We start from the raw sequence: 18,403 nt of genomic DNA, 5'->3' as shown, positions 1-18,403 counted from the left end.
CAGACAGATGCCACTGCTCAGTCCGCCATCTCGCGAGCCTCCGTCAAGAAGAAGAAGAGCTTCTGGTTTACATGTAAAGTCAACTGAGGACACTCCACACCAGTTGGTGGTGGTAATGCACCGTTTTGCTGTTTGCCAACCGCCAATAAACCCTATAAAGAAAAAGAAGAAGTAACTGGAGGAGCGCGAGGAGCGCGACTGGGGGTCCCGCTAAACTTCACAAGTAGATTTGCATTGCGAAATCGCTTTCTGCCTGATTCGCGCGACCAAGTATCGCGACTGACGCAAAATAAAATACACGCTGCATTTTATGCATTCGTGCTTATCGCATCTGCCGCTCAAGTTGGAAAAAACCGGACCCCAGCTTCAAGTCGCGCCACGACAACCAATCAGGAACCTGGTGACGCGACGCTCTGGCCTAGTTCAAAGGGGCAGGTCCAGCCAAAGTCATTTGTTCTTCATTCAATATGTGGGAAAGGCTCATCAAGGCAGTAGCCAGCCACCCAGAGCTGTATGACATCAACTGTGCTTTCTACCGAGACAGGAATAAAAAGGACCTAGCTTGGAGAAAGATATGTAAAGATATAGGGCAACCTGGTAAGTTCATTAATTTCTCTTTTTAAATTTTTTCACTGACCCGGGGAAGCCGCGTCAAAGCTAGCAAGCCCGCCTACTGTCCCACTATTTCCCACTGATGTACAAATACCTTTCCGCTAACAAGAGAATGTGTTTATTCAGAGGACATCTGCAGGAGAAAGTGGAAGAGCCTCAGGGACACATACTCCAAGGAGAAGAGGGTAGTTAAGGAGAAGAGTAGTGGGTCTGCAGCAGTAAAGGGGAGGAAATGGAGGTTCTACACGGTCATGGGGTTTCTGGACCCCTTCCTCACCCCGCGGGAGACTAGCTGCAATATGGTGCGGACCCTGGAGAACATCCTTCCCGAGGACCAGAGACAGCCCGAAGAGGCAGCAGCGAAGTCCCAGTCAGAAGGTATGTTTACAATGAATTAATGTAGGCAGTTAATTTATGCATGTTCTCATATAGGTATATATAAATAATTTCCCCCAGGGATCAATAAAGTATTCTGATTCTGATGCTTCTGTCGCGTTCGGTGTGTGTGCTCTAGTGATGTGCGAATCATGAACGAATCGTTCAATACTCGAGAAGCACTTTACTGACTCGTGAATCATGATTCACAAACCCAACTGGCTCATTCACTGACTCATCCCTGTTGCTGTTAGCAAACTAATTTCATTAGTACAAATATATCTAGCTTATAATAAAAATTGCGGGGGGGAAACAACTGCCAGTTTCTTAACAAAAACATTTCTGCTCTGAATTGTAAGAACAAACTCTGAGTAGAAGCATCGCTCTGCTAACATGCTAACAGAACATTTGAGTCACTCAGGGCCCCCCCCCCCCCCCCCCCCCCCTCTTTCCTGTGCTGAATCTTAGCATGAACAAATCGATGGCTGTGTCCCAATTCAGGGTCTGCATGCTTGAAGCATGCACACTATAAGTAGGAGAAGTGCGGAAGTGAGAGGCCTGTGAAATGGGCCGGTCTAGCCCTCTTTGCGCTGCTCAGGTTGCCTAGCAACCATGATACTAACTGCGAGAAACGTTACATACAGCATTGTGTGTCCTAAATGAAGGAGAAAAAATGTTTTGTTGGTCATTCATTTTTGTCATGACATCACTTTGATTAGTTGAATATCTGAGGCTAAGACCACAGGACTGTAAAACATGATAGTTGGGTTTCATTTCTGTACTGAACAGTCATTTCAAGATTAGTTAGTAAATAACAATTAGCTAATGTTGGTCATGAGACTAAAGTCATCTCACTGTGGTAATGTAAAAATAAAATATACAGGATATATTACAGCAGTGAGCTTGAACTCTGGGTCAAAGATTCAAGTTGCAGTTATTTATATTTCCTATCACCTTAAATCTTCACTCAAAGACAAGTATCTTTGACAGTGTATATATAGATGTGTTATACATAAGAGACAAATATTGTTCATTTAATATGTTGGCATTATTACATTTGGCTCAATGCTCACATATATGTGTAAAAAGGAAAATGTACAAGCTGTGAAAACTGTTTCTGATAGAATGAAGAGTAGACTGATATATTAAATATTCCTTTATTGGGTGAGAAAATCACACCTCGTCATAACTGCTTTAAGTCATACAGAATAGATATTAGAGCCTTAAACAGGCTGACTTCTGCTAAATGGGTCAAACTGGGCAGAAAGTATACAAACACATAACATCCATATAGAATATGATGTAACACTATAGATCAACTTACCTCAGAATATATAAAGCATATAAACAATTACAACAATATGATGCAACAAACACAGCAGTGCTACTAATCCAAAATACTCAAAGCTTCATAGAACTGAAACAAACATTTATTTTTAGGTCCATTCTGCTGCTGATACATACTTTAGGCTTCTGAATATTAAACTTGTTTCAGTCGGTCTATTCTCTCCGTCTGTCAGCTGCTGCTGGCTCTTCCTCCTCCTCTTCCTCACACACTGCTGAGTTTATCCTGGTGGATCATCAGGGGTGCAAAGCCTCACAGATGATGTGCTTAACGAGTAAACCGTCAGCTCGTTCAAACACACGTTAAAGTCCGTTTGGCTCGACACCACCGAACAGAGGCAGCAATATAACATAGCTAACATTAACAGTGCGGTGAATCCTGCTTGTGCTGTGATATTCAGGACTGCAAACCGAGCAGCATCACGGACTTTCAGCTTGTTGTGTTTGTGGATACATGACTGACTTTAATTATCCATAAAATCATCACATTCTCTGTAAGATTAAGGTCAACTGTATGTGTGTATGTATGTGTGTGTGTGTAGAGGCTTTAAAACCAAGTAATTAATTTGAAATTAAAAAAGCTATTACAAAATTGAAACCGAATAAATGCCCAGGCCCAGATGGATTCCCATCAGACTGGTATAAAGAAATGAAAGAGGTACTGATTCCTTTGATGAGAACATCATTCAACTATATTTTAAAGATGGGAGTAATTCCCCCATCTTGGAATGAGGCTTCTATCTCTATAATAGCTAAAGAAGGAAAGGACAGGCTTGACTGTGGAAATTACCGCCCCATTAGTGTTCTTAACCAGGACTTTAAGATATTTACATACATTCTTGCCAAAAGAATTGAAAATATTCTTGTTCAGATAATTAGTTTGGATCAGACTGGTTTTATTAAGCAGAGACAAACGCAAGATAATGTTCGCCGAACACTACACGTTATTGATTATGTTAGGAAAAATAAAATTCAGATGGTCCTTATGAGCTTAGATGCAGAAAAGGCCTTCGATCGGGTTAATTGGGAATTTTTATACAAAGTCATGGATAAATTCGGATTCCATCAATCGTTTATCAGGATTATACAAGCATTATATAAATCACCAAAGGCAAGAATCAAAGTTAACGGGGCGCTTTCAAATGTTTTTAACCTACAGAGAGGGACACGTCAGGGTTGTCCTCTAAGCCCCTCACTCTTTGCTCTCTTCATAGAGGCCCTGAGTCAAAGTGTAATACAAAGCAATACTATTACTGGAGTCAAGATTAGGGGTCGAGAGCATAAGATTTCCTTGTTTGCTGACGATATTTTGATTTATTTGACAAATCCAAACACTACTTTCCCCAAGCTATTGTCACTTCTGGAGATCTTTAGTTCAATATCAGGTTATAAACTAAATATATCGAAGACTCAGATATTAACTTTTAACTATGAGCCCAATTATGAAATTAAGGCTAAAGCCAATTTGAAATGGGAAACGGAGCAGATGAAGTATCTTGGAGTAAATATTACTAAAGATCTGTCTAAGATATACAATGCAAACTTTAATCCTTTAAGTTATAAAATAAATGAGGATATTAAAAGATGGAATTTATTACCATTTTTAAATTTTGAATCACGTATAGATACAGTTAAAATGAATATCTTGCCCAGGATGCTCTACCTATTCCAAACACTCCCTGTAGAAATAACTGACAAACAATTTCGGGAATGGGACAAAATAATCTCTAGGTTTATATGGCAGGGGAAAAAACCACGGATTAAGTACCAAACTATTCAGTTGGCTAAAGACAAAGGAGGGTTGGGGTTCCCATGTTTGAAAGACTATTATATTTCTGCTCAATTGAGGACATTAGTGTGTTGGTGTAATGTAGATTATCAAGCGAGATGGAAAGAACTAGAAACAGTGACCTTAAAAGATTCTCCAATTCAGGCAATTCTAGGGGATGTGACACTTATTAAAAAACAAATTCATCAAGGAAACCAATGGATTAACCTACCTTTAAAACTCTGGTTACAATTTCTTAATAAGAATGATTGGATTGAAGAGGTTAGGATTTTAAGATGGTGCGCTTTTGACAGTGATTTTTTACCTAATGAATTAGACGTAAGATATAAAACATGGTCTGGACAAGGTTTAACGGCATATTGTATGTTTTACGATAAGGGAATTCTTAGGGACTTCCAATCAATAAAAGATCAATACCAGTTAAGTAAAACGGACTTTTTTAGGTTCTTACAAATTAGGCATCATCTATATAATTTTATACCTAAGAGAACAGATCTTTTTTCTTTACCTGTTCTGAGTATATTTGTCAAGGCTTATCAGGCTGACACAGGCCTTAAGGTGATTTCAAGATTGTACAAGGGTATACAAGAGGTTAAGAAGTGGAATACTACCTACATCAAAAAAAAATGGGAAAATGAAACAAATATAGCAATATCAGATAACATTTGGTATGAGCAGTGCGCTTTTCAGTGGAGAATTTCTAGTTCTAATACATGGAGATGTTACGGTTGGAAGAGTATCTGTAGGTTTTTTATTACCCCTGCACAAAGTAAACATTATTTTAATCACTCTAATTGCTGGAGAAATTGTGGGGCCCAAGGAGTAAAACATTTTCATCTGTTCTGGTCTTGCCCAAGGATCAACATTTTTTGGGTATTGATCCACTCTGAGTTGCAGATTATTTTTGGTATGCAGCTTCCCTTTAATTGGGACGAACTTTTGTTTGGATATTTATACTCAGTAAATGTAGATAAAATGTCTAAGCAGTTGTATGGTATCCTGAGTTTGGCTGCCCGTAAAATTATTACCAAGAAATGGCTTAGTGTGAAAATTCCATCACTGGGTGATTGGCATGAGACTGTACATGGGATGTTTAAAATGGAAAGAATTACCTTCATTAAAAGACTCCAGTTTGATATATTTAGTGAAATTTGGGGTAAATGGAAACACTACATCCGGTTAAGGAGACCCGATCTTGTTTGAATCTCTGTAACTATATATGCCACATTTCTGAATCGTTATGTGTTTATATGTATATGTTAGTATGTATGAGACTACAAGTGAACACATATGTAAGTAGGTATGTGTATGTATGCTTAAGAATATGGGTGTGTGAGTGAATATGTGTGTGCGAGTACATACACACTAGAGGGTACACCCGTCTGTTTTTCTTATTTTTATTTATTTATTTTTTATTATTTACGTCTGTTCTTGATTATATGTTTATTTTGGATTATTTGTGTTTATATAGGTTGTTTAATAAAAAGAGAATAACAAAAAAAAAAATAAAACCAAGTAAACGCTGAAAGTACAAACATCACTAATGTCACATAACTTTGCCGACCTGTGGCCAACAGTAATGTTTTAATGTTCTTCATTATTAAACATTTGCACATATATAAGTGACATGATATTCTGTACTTACTTTTGACAGTTCACTCTTCGGCCGCTCCCTTCTGCCGTATTTTGCGGCAAAATTATCCACACCCACCGCTAGGGCTGCTCGATTATAATGATAATCACGATTATTTTCACTGAAATTGAGATCGCAATTATTTGACGATATTTATTTAACCCTTTAAGACCTACTATAGAACCAAGTCCGCCAGAGCTTATATTATTTTTTTACATGTTGTAGTGCCATTTGTGGGAGCATTTCAAGTTGCTAAATAACTGTTATAGCCCATATTTTAATAATATGTATGCATTAAGTCCATAGTAACTACATTAATTGCAAAAAAGTGCAATAAACTACAAAAAAATTAAATCATTTTTGTTTTGTTTTTTTACATATATTTCTACTTGGAGAAATTTAAGAGGCTTATCCTTCAAAACTTTAAATACAAAAAAGTTGCAAAAAATAGTTTACAACAACAGGAAATTTATTTTGAGTGTCTTCATAGTTTTATTTTGGAGATACACCAATTTTTATATACACTGCAGGTAAAACAAAAAAAACAATCCTATGATGCAAATTTGCAAAGAAAACAGCAGGTGCATCAAAATAAACTATTTCCAGCAGTGCAATTCGAGTTCTAAGCATCCCAGAAACTATTCAGAAAAGTCAAACATGACCAGTAGAGGTTTTTAAGGTCTACAAGTAAAAAACTACATTTCCGCGAAAATGACGTCACTTCCGGTTTCGGCCAGGAAATGGCGGACATGAGACAGTTCGCGCTGACATCTGTTTCACTGTGGGAAGTGTTATGAACAGCTGATCGGATCGGCAAAGCGTGTTTCTGGAATATTATGTTTTTGTTCCTGCAAGCGCTTTTTATGCAATTTTTGCAAAGCTATATGTGGAAGGAAACCGTGACCGAGGACAAGCTGATGGCATAAGTTGTAAGTACAACTCCTCCGGTTTCATATGCAAAACAAATTATTGCGCTAGCTTACGTGGTTCAGATTCTACAGGGATTTAAAAGTAGTTACACAAAACGGAGCGTGCTGCTCTGACCGGATTTAAAGGGTTAACAATGACTTTAAAAAATAATATAAAATAGTGTGCAACACTACTGAAGTTTTTTTTTTTTAAACTCTCTTTTCAACCAACGGCAGTCACTCTCCTCTCCAAATAACTTCTGCTTAGCTTTCCGAGCTTCCCTCGGGTCCTCTTAATCAGCGGTCTCCAACCTTTTTTGCGCCACGGACCGGTTTATGCCCGACAATATTTTCACGGACTGGCCTTTAAGGTGTCGCGGATAAATGAGGGAGGGGCTAATAATCGGCTCAGTCATTTTTAATGATCGTTGAAAGCCCAGATCGTAATCGTGATTAAAATTCGATTAATTGAGCAGCCCTACCCACCGCCGTGCTATGAATTGTGGGATATATGGGACCACGAAGCGTGCACCGGACCACGCTTGATATTTGGGGAAATCGATGGTGCATTTGGAGTATGCATTTGAAGTACACTTCAAATTGGGACAGCCGTCGTCGCGTGGCGGTGACATAATCGCACTCAAAATGCGTACTTCAAGCGTGCGGTCCCTTAATTGGGACACAGCCATTCACTCACCCTCTCCCTTGTGGCTCACAGCTTCTTCTTCTTGGTTGGCCACCAATGTTAAGGCGCATTACCGCCCCCTGGCTCACAGCTCTGTGGACATTTAGATGAGAAAATATATATTTGACACATCTGAGGAAAATACTAATAATATAAAAATACATGTTCCCTTTAGAAATCTTAATTTTTTTTAATGCTTTATAAAAATAGTTGCTTATGGATATATATGAAAAGAGAAACAAATTAAGTTTGAGTGAAAATGTAAAAACTTTTGCACTCTCTAGGCAACTGACTCAAAAAATCCGATTCATCTTGGTGAGTGACTCATTCAAACTCGATTCAGTAAGAAGAATCGCATTTATCGCATTTGCACTACTATTCTTATTGTGTATATCTTATTTATCTGTTCCTCTGGCTCTCCTGCTACTTTGAGCATGTACATGACAAAAGAATTTCCCTCGGGATAAATAAAGTTATTCTTATTTACCATAACAAGTATGCACCGTTAGGCACTCTCACGACTGCATGTGTCTCGTGTTTTCTCCAGTGTCTGATGTGGAGAGGAGGACCAGGTCTCTGCGGACACAGTACGGGAGGGTGCTGTATCACCCGGAGAAGCTGAGCGCTGGAGAGCAGGAGAAGCTGAGCGCTGGAGAGCAGGAGAAGCTGAGCGCTGGAGAGCAGGAGAAGCTGTGCGCTGGAGAGCAGGAGAAGCTGAGCGCTGGAGAGCAGGAGAAGCTGAGCGCTGGAGAGCAGGAGAAGCTGAGCGCTGGAGAGCAGGAGAAGCTGAGCGCTGGAGAGCAGGAGAAGCTGAGCGCTGGAGAGCAGGAGAAGCTGAGCGCTGGAGAGCAGGAGAAGCTGAGCGCTGGAGAGCAGGAGAAGCTGAGCGCTGGAGAGCAGGAGAAGCTGTGCGCTGGAGAGCAGGAGAAGCTGTGCGCTGGACAGCAGGAGAAGCTGAGGGAGAAACTCTGTTTCTTGAGGCCTTACATAGTTCGCAGGAAAGGATATTCATCTCTGGTAAGTCTGCAAAGAGAAAAATACATTTCCTAAATATTAAAGGTCCTTATCACAGTTTAAAGAAATAACAACATCAATCGGTGAGAAAATTGGGGGGGGGAGACGTTAAAGTTGCAGCAGCAAGTCCTTTATATTTAGAATAACTCAGAGGGCTGTGTCTAATGTGAAATTTTTGGAAGACTTCATGAGAATGATCAAGCATTTTTTTAGCATTTTACATTTTTGCCTTTAAATGTTTTAATATAGTTTTAAGGACTTTAACTGAAACATAGTCAACAGCAAAACTGATAAATGCAGCAGACGACCTCCCGCTGCATTGAACAGCAAATGAACATCGAAACCGGATAGTTTCTCAGATGGTGGAGCGCAAATATTCAATTCAAAATAAGTACTTAAGTTGTTCTGGGTCTGATGTGTTTGCAAAGCCATTTTATTTCTTTTAATATTAGAAAGAAACAACAAGATTCAGACTACCCTCTATGAGCAAGCACTTGGTGACAGTGGGGAGGAAATTGTCCTTTTTAACTGGAAGAACTAGGCTAAGGGAGGGGAGAGGGAGCTGGCTGAGGAGAAGGAGACAGGACAAAAGACGCACTGTGAAAGAGCGCCAGATATTAATAATAATTAATGATTAAATTCAAGGAGTTTTGAGGACATCCTGATAATAATGAGTCAAAATAGTAATGCCTGTAAGAATTAAATAATTGAACTAGTTTTTCAGGGTCAGATATAAAAACAATTTTGCAGCTTGTTCTTCTTCTCTCAAACGACTCATTTTCTGAAAGGCTGCTTGCAGGTAGGAAGAGGAAATTCTTTTCAACAAATCTGGCAGAAGAACGCTACCCAGGAGGGTTCGTTCCCAGTAGGCAGATGCTAGCAAGTATACACGGCTTTGAATCATGAAACTTTGTGCAGAGGTTTTCACACAAGTCTCAGTTAGAGGTAATCAATGGTGCTGGGTATCGTCACTGATTTCTAGAATCAATCCGATTCACAAGGTCTCGAATCGAGGAATCGGGGGAAATTTTGCCCCAGTCAGAAATATTACAATTCAGATCATGCATCTGTACATTTCCATATTTTTATTTCTGTAAAAAGAAAGATGACACTTGCGAGACTTTATCAAAGGTGTAAGCATCATAGAAGATGCCTTTGTGTCAAAGTAACTGAGGATAAAACACAGAAAAACGTGAAGGCGACTTTCCTGGCCTGGGATTTTATAAAAATATTCTGTGTGCAGTAGATCAAAAACGAAAGAAAACCATTAATCAACATATGAACATTGCCTGATGCTGCTGAAGTAAAACAGAGCAAAGTTACAGAGGTTTTATTAGAGACATAGCTAAGAGTTTTGCAATTTTGCATAATTTTAAAAAGTTTAAACTTCAGTAGCCTATTGAACAGCATAAAAGGAGGATACAGCTGGACAGCTCGGACTGATAGCCTGCTCCATAGCGACTGACGCTGTCATCATCACAGGGTAGCTTTATCTATATATCTATAAATCCTCTAAACTGCATGTTTTTTTTTTGTTTGTTTGTTTTGTTTGCAGGCGGACAACTTTGTGGATCATAATGAGAAGGATGAAGAGGAGTTGAAGACTGAGGGGAACATTGATCAGGAGATGGGCAGCTCAGTAAGCAGCCAGCTGGATGCAGATGGAGGTGGCCAAGACTTGGATGAGCCCCAGTCTATGGACTCTGCCCCGAGCTTCGCCCCACTTCAGTGTCCACAGCCTCGGGTCACAGAGGTCGTGTCTCTGAGTTGTCCGCATCATCGCGATGAAGACAATCAACCTGTTAAAACGGCACCCAAACACGACGTCCTCAACCAGTTTGCTGAGGTCATGCTGGCTGACATGCGGCAGGTTGAAGACCCTGTGCTGCTTATGAGGCTCCGCAGAGACATCACAGACCTGGTGTTCAAAGCGGTGGAGGAGGACATGCGGAGGCGGTGTGTTCAAGCGCCATCCTCAGTGACTGGGAATGGCACGCAAAGCTGCTGCAATCCTCTGCAGCTGTATTCAAACATCTCCTGGAGCCAGAGGCTTCTGAGGAAGAGGAGGAACAAAGGGCATAGGACTGGAAGCAGGTCGCAGAGGCGGGAGGAGAATAGGAGGGTGTCCAGGAGTCAGTTAGCACCACCTGTCGATCCAGGGCAGTCAGCAGAGGGGTTGAGCGCAAACGGGCCTCAGGTTATTCTTCAGGTGTTTGAGATTAAAAAAGATGGGGAGCCAGATTTAGTAAAGATTGAAGATGAGCCTTTAGCCATGGACTGACTTGAGAGTCTGTCGGGGCAAGATGAGCAGGGTTTGGAGGGATGGAAGAGAAGGCTGTCATTTTTTTTCTAGTTTTTCTTTTATTTTTGGATCTTTCACCTCAGGGCCACCATAGCTAGAATTTAAACTAAAGACACATCTCTGCCTTTGCAAAGTAAATGTTTATAAGCCTGTAGTTGAACTTTTGGATGGTCTTCATTCAGAAAACTGAATAAGATGAAGAAATTAGCTTTAAACACAAGGCAGCTCTCTTTGTTACCCAGCTAAAAGAAGAAAAAAAAACTTGTCTGAATCTTGTTTGGATTTTCTGTTGTGAATAAAGAATCTCTTGTTTTCAGCCTTGTTGGCCCTTTTCTTTATGGATTAGTAACCTGTCCAGCTCTAAACACAGCTGTGATGGATTTATGAGGAAATATTTGCAGTTTCCCCCCCTGTCCTGCAGATGGAAGCATGGAAACCCACCACAGACCCTTTCCCAAAAATTCAAATATCATGGAAAAGTTTATTTCCATAATTCTATTCAAAACATTAAACTTTCATAGATTATAGATTCAGAGCCCACAACTTAAATGATTTCAAGTACTTCAAGTAGTGTTTATTTGTACATAATTTGGGCTTCCAGCTCATAAAACCCACGAAAACAGGATTTCAAAAAATTTGAATGCTGTGAAGACCTCACCATTAACGTCTCATTTTTTGCAGGAAAAAAAAAAGTGACTGAGTGAAGCGATTTAATGACACCTGGGGAAACCTGTGCAGGTGCTTTCAGGTTAGTAGATGAGTTATGTGTGAAACTCCGTTTAAAACATTCATGCCCTGTAAAATTTGGGCTGATGTCTTCACAGTATTCTAATTTTTTGAAATCCTGTTTTTGTGGGTTTTATGAGCTGGAAGCCCAAATTATGTACAAATAAGCACTTGAAATCGTTTAAGTTGTGGGCCCTGAATCTATAATCTATGAAAGTTTATTGTTTTGAATAGAATTATGGAAATAACCAAACTCTTCCATGATATCCTAATTATTTGGAAAGGATCTGTAAGTCACAGCTCCTCCTGAACTAACAGGACTGCAAATTAAACCCCAAATTTATGCTTATACTTTTTAAAAAGGCAAATTTCTACCTTAATCCTAAAACAGTATTTCAAGACTAATTTATTATTCCAGCATTTCCACCCTGCAAAATTAACATTAAAGAAATTTAATTTTTAAAATGTATTTATTTATTTTTTCTTAATAGCGTCTTCAGTCATTTGTGCATACATTCATTTCCATCAATGTATGCAAACTTCCTGCCACAAAAGAATATATCTTATTTGTTTATTTAAAAATAAATAATAAAATCAATTAAAAATTGTAAAAAAAAAAAAAAAAAAAACTGAGAAAACGGGGAAAAAAGTTTTTGGTGATTTATAAGTAAAGCTTGCTGATAATGTGTTTTAGTACCCTAACTGTAGTGCCTTAAATGTTTCATATTATTTAATGATTATTACTCCACACTTCAGTGTTGATTATCTTTATTTCATTATTTTTCCCGTGTTCAGGTGTCTTTTCTTTTAGGCATTATCTCGGTTGTTTTCACAGCACGCGGGGTCCTTTTTGATTTTCAGTCAGGCGCTGCGGGCCGCTATCTGTCTCTGTTCCACTGAGGGGTCCTGAGCGTCATTCACATACACACGTGTGCGCCGTGTTCTCGGTAACCATGGCGGACCTCCAGATGAAGCTTCTCCGAAAGAAGATCCAGAAGCGAAACGAGAAGGACAGAGAGCGCAAATTGCAGAAGAAGAAGCGGGAAGACGAAGTAACAGGAGAAGATGGAGAAGAAGGAGAAGATGGTGAGTGTTTGATGGCTAGGTAAACGCTGATGTCGCAGGCTAAGCTAACAGGTAGCGCTCTTCCCTGGTCCGTTTCTAACTTTTTTTTACTCTTCTAAGGTTTAAATCTGAGTTTGGGTTCACTGTAGCTGCGCATGCAGGTATATTTTCTCTGCTACACAACTGCATGCGCATTTCGCCGCATACTAGCTCAAAAGATTAGTATACAAAACAATTTAGCTAGCACTGTGCTAACCAGGCTTCCAGAGTTTTCCTTTGGGGTTTATTAGCAACAAACTTTGATCATACTTCCAGTGAGTCTGACGGTGAGCTCAAACGGCCTCCAGGAGGAGGTACCCAGAGAGCTAAAGAAGAAACAGAAGAAGAAGAAGAATCAGGAGGAGGAAGAGGGACCAGTGGAAGGGACCAGCACAGAGGAAACTCAGATGAAGAAGAAAGCGAAAAGGAAGCAGCTGGCTGAGGGTGCTGAACCTCCAGGTAAAAACAGAGCCCTTTATACGGGTAACACACTCAAGTTTGCTTTGTTGGTGCTTCGGTTAATGTCCGTGTTCTGATTGAAGCCGTGAAAAAGAGCAAAACTGCAAAAGAAGAAGAAAATGGGGAGGAGGACACGGAGGAGGAAGAAGTAGCAGATGACAATGGAGATGCAGCTGCTGACAAACCACAAGAAGAGGAGGAAGATGAGCCTGAGCTGCCGTGTGGACTCACAGGTACTGAGTGAATCAGGTTAATTGCATATGAGGCGGTTAACAGGAGAGGCCGGCTCTGCCGTGCTGCCTTCATGTGTTGCCCGGTCGCTGCTTCCATCATGAGCCGGGTGTCAGCTGAGGCATACAGAAACTCTTACGGTGGTCTTTGTGGGCGGCGTCTTTAGTGACGCCTCTGACAGGAACGACTGTAAGGACACGCTGAATCAAACCGTATCTCTGCTCTGTTTATAATACACACTGGACACTTCCTTACACCTGTTCAGCTTGGGCTTGCTGATATGGAAGAAAAATTGTATCACAATTTTTACATCTTAGTCAATAACTATATCACAATATTATAATATAATAATATAATAATTCAAATCACTAAAACCACTGTCAAGCTTAAAGATTCCTTTTTGCTCCCAAGTGAAGTTGAGGTTACTCTTGACTTGAATATTATTTATTTTCTACTGGAAAATGATAAATGTACTGTAAATTTTTTCTTTGGTCAGTTTCAAGTGAATAGTAAATGGCCTGCATTTGTATAGCGCTTTACTCAGTCCCTAAGGACCCCAAAGCGCTTTACACTACATTCAGTCATTCACCCATTCACACACACATTCACACACTGGCAATGGCAAGCTACATTGTAGCCACAGCTGCCCTGGGGCGCACTGACAGAGGCGAGGCTGCCGGACACTGGCGCCACCGGGCCCTCTGACCACCACCAGTAGGCAAACATGGGGTTAGTATCTTGCCCAAGGATAATAATAGAGATATTAATTATTAAATGATAATAAAAAAAAAATCTGCAAGGTCTTTCATTCGTACAGGGTAAAACAGCTTTAACTTGTTGGGAAACAATTTAAATCATTAGGCGGCAAACATTGTGTATTTGTAAATAAACAGATCAGCTCCTGGTGGAGATCCACTCCTGCCTTGTTCTGCATGTCCATCTGTTTTTTAAGGACTGAGCGTAGATTCTGGATCAGACTATGTTAATCTAATGACCTCTGAGTCACTTTGCCTTGTGACATGGGGCACCGTAATGCTGGAAATTGCACAGAATGTCACCAAATTGCTCCTGGATCACTGGAAGAAGTTGATCTTTGAGACTGTTTCTAGTCTGGTCAGTCAGCAAAACCTCACAACTGCTTTTATCTTATGTCTTTTTATGATGACATTCAAGTATTGTACTAAATACATTCATGGCAGAAGCACTATAAACCTGTGCATAATCAAACCATGATGTAATATGAAAAATCCACAATTCTCCGTCTGTTTCAGGGGCGTTCGAGGACACATCCTTTGCCTCTCTCGCCAGTATAGTTAGCGAGAACACGCTGAAGGGAGTGAAGGGCATGGGCTTCGAGCACATGACCGAGATCCAGCACAAAAGCATCCGCCCTCTGCTGGAGGGAAGGTGGGTTGGTTGTCCACTTAGACTCTGAGCTGCTCAGCCGAGGCGGCGGAATAACATGAAATCGTTTGCTCCACTCTGCAGGGATGTCCTGGCTGCGGCAAAGACAGGCAGCGGTAAAACTCTGGCCTTCCTCATTCCGTGCATCGAGCTCATCTACAAACTCAAGTTCATGCCCAGGAATGGTGAGCTGCCGTCTGAGTCTCCTCGTCTCCTGCTTAGCTTCATCCTCCTCTTTCTCACTCGCTAACTCTGTAACTGCTCTCTTTCATCTCAGGCACCGGCGTCATCATCCTGTCTCCTACACGTGAGCTGGCCATGCAGACCTACGGCGTGCTGAAGGAGCTGATGACGCACCACGTGCACACTTACGGTCTGATCATGGGAGGGAGCAACCGCTCAGCTGAGGCCCAGAAGCTCGCCAACGGCGTCAACATCGTGGTAGCCACACCCGGACGCCTGCTGGACCACCTGCAGGTGAGCAGAAACAAAGTTCTCTGTTCTTCATTCTCATTTTTAATACTTTAAGAAGAACACCGTCTGAGTGGCTTGTTCCACATCTACAGAACACGTCCGGCTTCATGTACAAGAACCTGCAGTGTCTGATTATCGACGAGGCCGACCGGATCCTGGAGGTGGGCTTCGAGGAGGAGCTAAAGCAGATCATCAAACTGCTGCCGAGTATGTATCAGTGAAAGTATCAATAAACCCAATAGTGAGAAATTTATGAACATTGATTTAGTTGATGATTTGGCACAAAAAACTTTTAGTTCTTTGAAGAAGCGTTTTGATTTCCAAAGCAGCAAAGTAAAACCAACTCATGAGCATTTTTGTTCAGTCTAAACGTATTTAAATCATGGACCTTAGTGACATCAAACACTGTGGAATCAGTCCAGTTAAAAAAAAATGTTTCAGGTAGAGCCAATAATGTGTCATCGTGACCTTTTGGCGTAACACCAATCGTAGTTTTGAGAGAGAGGTGCTGCTTCTTTTTACTCTGACTCTAAAAGAGGAAGTGAATCACATGTAAATAAAGAGAAATGTGGGGTTTCCTGTTTTTGTATTTAAAAAACTGACCACTAACCTGTGACATGAAGCAGCTTCCTGTTTTATAAAGACTTGTATTGTAAATGTTTTATTCTCATTTCTTTGATGTGCCTTGGCTTTCTCTGAAACAGTAAATGAGCTCTCCACTGCCCTAAGCGCGTGCTTTTAGTTTAATTCATTTTTAATTCAGCAAAAAAATTCCAAACATCGTCACAACCCTCAAACATCTGTCATTGGCTTTGAAGAGCTGAAAAAACCTGACCAGTGTTACCAGGATTAGCTGATCTTGGATCAAATCCTAACCCTGAGTGTAAAATATCCTGAGAGAGTCCTTAAAACTCCAGATGTTGTTAAACCCTCTCACCTGTTCTGTTTACTTTCTCTCTTTGATGTTTCTCAGAGCGGAGGCAGACGATGCTGTTTTCAGCCACTCAGACAAGGAAGGTGGAGGACTTGGCTCGCATCTCCCTGAAAAAGGAGCCCTTGTATGTCGGGGTGGACGACAACAAAGACAAGGCCACAGTTGACGGCCTCGAGCAGGTACTCAGTCATAAACTGTTGCATACAGGCCAAATCCAAAGAAGCCAGTTTCCCTTTCATCCTTTTTACTGAAATCCTTTCAGTATTTCATGAAATCACATCAGTTTTACTAGATGGTCTGAAATCACAGAAACAGCTAGAACTCAGTCTTCTTTCTCGTTGCTGATGCAGTGATCTCTCTCTCTCTCTCTCCTGTTTCAGGGCTATGTGGTGTGTCCATCAGAGAAGCGCTTCCTGCTGCTTTTCACCTTCCTGAAGAAGAACCGCAAGAAGAAGCTGATGGTCTTCTTCTCTTCCTGCATGTCTGTGAAATTCCACTATGAACTGCTCAACTACATCGACCTGCCCGTCATGGCCATCCACGTAAGTTCTCCAGACGCAGCTTACATGAATCTTATCTAAATATACAAGTGGTCAAAAAAACTGAGCCTCTAAAAGTTAAAGTTCTTTGGTTGTACCTGTGAAAAATAAGTTGGCTGATGTTAGAAGCAAATGGTTTTTCTTTTGTTTTATTTTATCCTTTGATATTTGAAGGGTGACGGTGAGCAGATGTTGACCTGCAGCTGCAGCTGTTCTGAGCGTTCCTTTGCTTTGTATCATTTCGCAGGGCAAACAAAAGCAGACCAAACGTACCACCACCTTCTTCCAGTTCTGCAACGCTGACTCCGGCATCCTGCTGTGCACAGACGTGGCAGCTCGAGGGCTGGACATCCCCGAGGTGGACTGGATCGTGCAGTACGACCCTCCAGATGACCCCAAGGTCAATAAGTTTTTGGGTTTTTTTTTATTGCATATGCAGCATTAGTTTGTCATGTTAAATTATTGAGTTTGATCAAAAATTCCCAGAACAGGACTAATCTTAAGGTTGATTTTTCTCCCACAGGAGTACATCCACAGGGTGGGTCGGACTGCCAGAGGCATCGATGGTCGAGGCCACGCCCTCCTCATCCTGCGGCCAGAAGAACTCGGCTTCCTGCGGTTCCTCAAACAGGCCAAGGTGAGCTGACCACCTGCCTGGTCATTTCAGTTGTACGAACACATACAGACTTTTAAGCAGGATTTGCCTTTAAATTTTACATCACATATAGTTTTATAGTCACTGTTGAAGGTTTTGTATCTAAGTCCTCCCACTGTGCTGTGGTGTCCCACAGGGCTCTGATTTGGGGACCTCCTGTTTTAATGTTTTTAATGGAAAAAATAGGACATGCCAATGAAAAGATATTCATAGACACTGATTGTCCCTTTTTTGTGTTGATTAGTTTTCTTTAAAGTCTGCATTATCTGCTTTATCTCATCTAGGTCCCACTGAGTGAGTTTGAATTTTCCTGGAGTAAAATCTCCGACATCCAGTCTCAGGTGAGAATTAACGTGCGGTTTACACTCAGCAATGCCTCAGATAGCAAAGGCAGTTTTGTGACTTGAACTCTGTCCTCCCTCAGCTGGAGAAACTTATCGAAAAGAACTACTACCTCCACAAGTCTGCCCAGGAGGCCTACAAGTCCTACGTGAGGGCTTACGATTCCCACTCGCTCAAACAGATCTACAACATCAACACCCTGAACCTCCCCATGGTGGCGCTCTCATTTGGATTCAAAGTTCCTCCATATGTTGATCTCAGTATCCTTTGCTGCTTGTTTTTATTCATTATGCTTGAAAACATCTGAATGTTACAGAATTGCACGTTCATGTAAAAGGTTGTAGCTCTCCAATAGAGAGGATCATTTTTAAAAAGAAAGATGTTCTCCTTAATTAAATGTTTCTCTTCAGACGTGCACAGCAGTAAAGGAGCCAAGCTGCAGAAGCGAGGTGGCGGCGGTGGTTTTGGATACCAGAAGTCCAAAAACGTGCAGAAATCGAAAATTTTCAAACACGTGAACAAAGGAAAGAGCGACCGAAGGCAGTTCTCCCGCTGAGCCTCCCCCTCCTACTTTAATCCCATGAACTTCCTGCTTCAGAGCAGTCGGACTAACCCTTCTCCCTCAGACGTCTTTTATCAGTTTTCATGCTGAAACATTGTTTAAAGATATTTTTGTAAATGTTCACATTTAATCCCTGTATCAGCTATCAATTGTCCTTTCTTTCTTGTATTTGCAGCAAATTAAACCTCTAACAGATTAGTGTGTTTTGCTCATATCATTCTTTTTGTTAGTGCAAAAAAGCACCCGGCTGCAGGTTGATCAACCCAAACGTCCCAGAAAGACAGATGAACTGAAACTTCTGCAGGATAAAA

The 18,403-nt window shown here is 41.0% G+C and overlaps 2 protein-coding genes across 2 annotated transcripts; both read left to right on the top strand.

The window, feature by feature from the left end:
* The first annotated feature begins 90 nt into the window (after positions 1-90).
* LOC146651450 (uncharacterized) lies at positions 91-10,978 on the top strand. Its single transcript, XM_085384318.1, has 4 exons — positions 91-597; positions 739-990; positions 7,894-8,363; positions 9,916-10,978. The coding sequence occupies exons 1-4, from the start codon at positions 468-470 to the stop codon at positions 10,639-10,641; spliced, it is 1,578 nt and encodes a 525-aa protein (XP_085240444.1). The 5' UTR covers positions 91-467; the 3' UTR covers positions 10,642-10,978.
* Positions 10,979-12,293: 1,315 nt separating this feature from the next.
* On the top strand, positions 12,294-18,290 carry ddx18 (DEAD (Asp-Glu-Ala-Asp) box polypeptide 18). Its single transcript, XM_085384315.1, has 14 exons — positions 12,294-12,474; positions 12,769-12,951; positions 13,035-13,184; positions 14,454-14,589; positions 14,671-14,771; positions 14,864-15,063; positions 15,153-15,267; positions 16,034-16,173; positions 16,375-16,536; positions 16,781-16,933; positions 17,057-17,170; positions 17,473-17,529; positions 17,613-17,790; positions 17,941-18,290. The coding sequence occupies exons 1-14, from the start codon at positions 12,342-12,344 to the stop codon at positions 18,084-18,086; spliced, it is 1,968 nt and encodes a 655-aa protein (XP_085240441.1). The 5' UTR covers positions 12,294-12,341; the 3' UTR covers positions 18,087-18,290.
* Positions 18,291-18,403: the final 113 nt, after the last annotated feature.

The sequence above is a fragment of the Rhamphochromis longiceps genome, linkage group LG16 (genome assembly GCF_057381845.1).
Source record: "Rhamphochromis longiceps isolate RC_006_pf linkage group LG16, R_longiceps_female_GT1.1, whole genome shotgun sequence".
Lineage (NCBI taxonomy): Eukaryota > Metazoa > Chordata > Actinopteri > Cichliformes > Cichlidae > Rhamphochromis > Rhamphochromis longiceps.
The sequence above is the reverse complement of the archived record's forward strand: the minus strand, read 5'-3'. Positions and strand labels throughout refer to the sequence as shown.

Bases quoted from the DNA above. Each gene is read 5' to 3' on its own strand.
- LOC146651450 (XM_085384318.1), top strand. From the start codon at position 468: ATGTGGGAAAGGCTCATCAAGGCAGTAGCCAGCCACCCAGAGCTGTAT. The intron at 991-7,893 runs GTATGTTTACAA...TGTTTTCTCCAG, and splicing joins AGCGAAGTCCCAGTCAGAAG to TGTCTGATGTGGAGAGGAGG. The intron at 8,364-9,915 runs GTAAGTCTGCAA...TTTTGTTTGCAG, and splicing joins GGAAAGGATATTCATCTCTG to GCGGACAACTTTGTGGATCA.
- ddx18 (XM_085384315.1), top strand. From the start codon at position 12,342: ATGGCGGACCTCCAGATGAAGCTTCTCCGAAAGAAGATCCAGAAGCGA. The intron at 15,064-15,152 runs GTGAGCAGAAAC...CCACATCTACAG, and splicing joins GCCTGCTGGACCACCTGCAG to AACACGTCCGGCTTCATGTA. The intron at 16,934-17,056 runs GTCAATAAGTTT...TTTCTCCCACAG, and splicing joins ACCCTCCAGATGACCCCAAG to GAGTACATCCACAGGGTGGG.